General features: G+C 37.4%; 2 protein-coding genes across 4 annotated transcripts in view; one reads left to right on the top strand and one right to left on the bottom strand.

Moving 5' to 3' along the window:
* Positions 1 to 5000, top strand: part of LOC136825205 (uncharacterized) — a 197278-nt gene that overhangs the window by 19961 nt on the left and 172317 nt on the right. The window lies entirely within an intron of this gene.
* Positions 1 to 5000, bottom strand: part of LOC136825514 (protein gooseberry-neuro-like) — a 26976-nt gene that overhangs the window by 7926 nt on the left and 14050 nt on the right. For all 3 annotated transcript variants that reach the window (XM_067082084.1, XM_067082082.1, XM_067082085.1), the window contains exon 3: positions 1710 to 1824. In XM_067082084.1, coding sequence (XP_066938185.1) covers positions 1710 to 1824 — 115 coding nt within the window. The remainder of the gene's footprint in view (positions 1 to 1709; positions 1825 to 5000) is intronic.

Below are 5000 nucleotides of genomic sequence, written 5' to 3'. Positions count from 1 at the left end.
TAGCATCTAGGTGTCATACTTTGCAGCAGGTTGCCAATATCGGGGCCAGAACTGAAGTTCTGCATTTTGTGCTTGTGTGACATCACCTTGATTAACACGCGAGACTTCTATGTTCCATCAGTGTACGATAATTATTGGTTACGTTTTGCATATTTCGGTGGCAAGATGTTAGAAAATGTGCACGTGGGAGAGCGCCTTTAAATGTTGAAGACAAATCTTCACATCTATTGAAGATGCGAGTTTCTCAGTAAATCGAGGCAGGCTGAAAAAAATCCAAAAATACTCTAGACTTGAAATTCTGTTGTTATTTATAGCGGTACTTAAACGTACTTGTATAACTTCATACAAGTCTCCACTATAAGTTTTTTTTTTGAGTTAACTGTGAATATCTCCAGCCAATATCATTAAGGCTTATCGTAAACGGCGGAACTTCTTGTATCTCACCGTATGTCAAAGTTTACAATTCAAGCCCACGAATTTTCTACCATCCTCCGTTTTCCCAGACTTAGAATCGTCGACCCTTCAATAGGCAGGTCTATTGCTTCAACGGAGTTAAGCTACACGCTTTATTTTTCCTTCTTTTTCTTGTTTCAGTTAAACCCTGGTCATCTAAGGACATGAGGCTGCCAGCCCCATTGGCCTCTAGATCGTAAATGGTAAACATTGTATGCAATTTGCACTCATTACTGAAAGCCATCAAATATACAACAATTAGTCGAGGAGCACGAACGTGGAAATATAACGATCCTATTACTATCATTATTGTTATTGAAAAAGCTTCTAGAATATCCGTATGAAAAAAGAAAACCAAGCAAAGCACCGTCGCACACTGACACTGACGCCGAATGAAGACCTTACAGCGAGAGCAGAGCAGAGCAGAGCAGAGCGACGCTCGTCGAAAAAGGAAAAGATCCGAAATTATTCCGCGGTGGAAATTAAGACAACCTTTATGACGACTGTCCGATTTGAACAGACTTCCACTCATGTTTCGCCCCGTTTGCTAAAGCACTGGGAAATGCACCTAAGGACACGGTACCGTAAGGGTCGAGCTTGCTAAACACCAACGCTAAATAGCGTGATCGTGTTTAGTTATACGCGCACCACCCAAAAAATTTGGCGGGTAAAGTGTTTGACCGCGAAACGACCAACATCACGCGAGAGATGATCATACGGTCCACCAGGGCGGGAAAAAATTAGGGACATGTAACGAATGAAGGTAATTTGTTACGTAAGTGATGAAGAAAAAATGAATATTTTAAAATTCTTTTAAATATTAAAGGCATTCTCAGTCACGTTCATGAAGAGGAATTTTATGACAGTGTCGCTTCGAAAGTAGAATATAATGTTCCCAATGACACGACAGAAATTTTCCATTTCTCGTGTTCAAGCCAGCTGCTTCTGGGATAGCTAGAGGTAAAATTTTTAGCCAACTAGGAATGAGGAATTAGTTTACAAGTAAAAGTAGCATTAAAGTTTCCAAATAAATTTCCGATAGATATATATCCCACTGAATGAAAGTCCACTAAACAAAATAACTAGCTTCAGTTTCATACGTGTGAGGCTCAAGGTAAACAAAACAGCTAGAAATTTCTCTTTAAAAATGCTTATCCCAATCCCTCATCATTTCTAGTGGGTCATTTCACAGGGTCCAAGTGACATACTCCATAGATCCCACTCAGGCCTTTTCCGTTGATACTAAAATGACTCACCAAGAATGCCATCGATGCTGTGATCTTTTCTAGGGTCGTCGTCTCTCTTTCCTCCTCGGAGGATGCGGCTGATCGAACTCACAGAAGGGGCTGTGCCCTTGTCCACAACGCCCTCCTGAAAGAGAGGCCAGATAGAGGATGCCGTTAGTGATGATAAGGTGACTCTGAAACACTGTGCGGTAATTTAACATAATCTTCAAGTAGCTTTTGGTGTTGTCTTGGCTTTAGTTAATGGTTCTGCTAGTTACTTTAACAAAAATGTAGAAAAATCAAAAGTAAATAACAAAAATACTACCGTACGGTGAGATCAAGTGAAGAAATATTTTCAATCATAGCATTTATATCTTTGGACCCATCCCCCTTGGGACACACTAAAAAATATTTGTAAAATATAGTTGAAGAAACAATTCTATTCCTTACAATTTCAAATGTTTTCTGAAACAAAGTCATTTTTATGGACGAAAATGTACGGTAATTGAAAGTTGAAAATAGAAATATCTGTGGACGATGAAGTGTTTCCCAATAGCCCCTTCAAATAATGAAATGAGGGAAAAGTAAAGGAAAATAGCAGATACAGTATTTCGTATCTCTTTCATCCCTCCCCCTTCCCCGTCACCCCCTATAAACGCCACGGTCGCCCAAATCAAGCCACAGGAGTCCCCATGGTATCACACGAATAAAAAGCTAGTCCTTTCACGACCTGGCCCGTAATAAACTTATTCTCAAGTAGTGGTTTTGTGATCAAAATATAGTTTTCCTTTCACCCCTTCCTTTTCTTTTTTTCTTTTTCTTTTTTTTTTGTCATCATGATATCGTGATTTTCTCTTCTTACTCGTTATTTTATTTCTCTTCCGTGAGGTATTTCGTTCTTGTGTTGTGGTGGGTTGAAGAATTCTCCCTACTTCAGGCAATGCAGAGCTACACTTCGATATCTTTTGCAAAAACTGTTGGTAATGAGCTTTAATTTTAATAGATAATATTTCTCGTGAAGAAATCAGTTATTCAAAAAGAAAACGTGCGAATTAAATGTTGAAATTATCGCTTGAGAGATCAGGCGAATACCTGGAAAAATATATTGGACTGTATATGAATCATTAATGTTTTTCTAATAAATTATTGTTACCTCTAGTGACCCGAGCTCTGAAATCATTAGGAGACTTCGACGCTTCGAATGAAGGTATCCTACAGGATTCTGATATCATACTTCTTTTCGTTCTAGAAAACAAATATAGTTTTCTAGTTTTACAAGTAGTAACTATAATAGTTCTAGGATTTATTACCAGATAATTAATCATTGTCTGTTAACAGCAAAGTAAATCCATTTAAATAATGTCATTATCCACTGTTCTTCCCTTTCCCTAATCTTAGACCATTTAAAGCAGAGATCTGTATCTTTATGGGTTTTCGCTCAAAAATTATATTCACGACATTTACTACAGTGTTTGTCATTTACCCCAAGAGAGAGAGGGAAAGATAATTATCCCAAAAATCAATTTACAGCGCCTATTATTATTTCCTGAGGAGAGAGAGAGAGAGAGAGAGAGAGAGAGAGAGAGAGAGAGAGAGAGAGAGAGAGAGAGAGAGAGAGAGAGAGAGAAATTTCCCCTAAAAGAACTAATTTTCAAAGTCTAACATTGTTTACCTTGAAGAGAGAGAGAGAGAGAGAGAGAGAGAGAGAGAGAGAGAGAGAGAGAGAGAGAGAGAGAGAGAGAGAAAGAAGAGAGAGAGAGAGAGTCCCCCAACCTCCGTAATTATTTACAGGATCTAACATTGTTTATCGTTCGAGAGAAAGAGTTTCCCTGAAAATGCAATTTAGTCAATTATTGTTTATTATTTGATGGAAAGAAACCACTCTTATCTCTGCCTCCTCCTCTTTCTCCTCCCCCTGTTTGCCTAGGAAGGAGTGGGAGGGATAGGAGTACAGAGGATGGAGGGGGACGGGGAAGGAAGGAAGAGGAGGCGAGATGATCAAAGAGTCCTGAGTGACATGCCTGACCTGGCCACCCATTGTGCCGTTGACGGCGACATGACACCTTCCCCCGCCCTCGCGCCCCTCTCACTAGCCTTCACGTTCACGCCCACACCGTAGGATTATCAGCAGTGTCGGTAATTGTAAGGGAGAGAGAGAGATTGGGCGGGTGATAGCACTAATGTGGGTCTCTCTCTCTCTACCCCAAAAACCTTCATCCAAAAGTCGCTTCCACCCTACCTCTTAACCCTGGGTGTTCGAATGGAAACCCCGTCTAGCCGGCCCCCCCACCCCCAACTCACCCCACCCAACCCACCGTACCTCATCCATGGTGCTTCCAGAGGACCCTATGATTCTCCTCCCCACGCACTCTACATCAACCCTGACTTTCCCGGGTGTCCGCATGTCCCCCCTCCATACCACTTCTCTGGTGTTCCAAGAGGGCCCCCTGAGGATTTAATGGGGGATTAAGGAATTAGTTGATTAGTTCGATGGCTGATTAAGGATCATGGGTCCTCGGAGAGTGGCTAATCCGGTCATCAATCATTGTTGGGGCTCCTTGAAAGACGATGACCTGTCAATGACTCGCCGCTTTTGATGTCTTTGATGATCGTTTTTATGGGTTTATTCTGGTAGTTTAGAATTTTGTTTCCTCGGAATTCCTCTTCAAATCTTCCTGACAGTATAACTATATAACTATATATATATATATATATATATATATATATATATATATATATATATATATATATATATATATATATATATATATTTATATTTATATTTATATTTATATTTATATTTATATTTATATTTATATTTATATTTATATATATATTTATATATATATATATATATATATATATATATATATATATATATATATATATATATATATTTATATATATATTTATATTTATATTTATATTTATATTTATATTTATATTTATATTTATATTTATATTTATATTTATATTTATATATATATATATATATATATATATATATATATATATATATATATATATATATATATATATATTTTATTATCATTACTTTAACAACTTGTATATGTATATTACTCAGACTGAACGGAAGTGCTATTATTATTATTATTATTATTATTATTATTATTATTATTATTATTATTATTAAGTCCAATAACTATTCCCAAGTTTCGTGAACGCCAAATATTTTTTTCTGGAAATAATAAAAATATAAGGAGAAATGTATATATCCACGTCTGAAAATTCCGACCACCTACAGAGCGTCAAGACTCGCCTGACAGAAGGCCAAACACTTCTTGAGAGGTTTCAATTTCT

This window comes from Macrobrachium rosenbergii, chromosome 37 (genome assembly GCF_040412425.1).
Source record: "Macrobrachium rosenbergii isolate ZJJX-2024 chromosome 37, ASM4041242v1, whole genome shotgun sequence".
NCBI lineage: Eukaryota > Metazoa > Arthropoda > Malacostraca > Decapoda > Palaemonidae > Macrobrachium > Macrobrachium rosenbergii.
The sequence above is the reverse complement of the archived record's forward strand: the minus strand, read 5'-3'. Positions and strand labels throughout refer to the sequence as shown.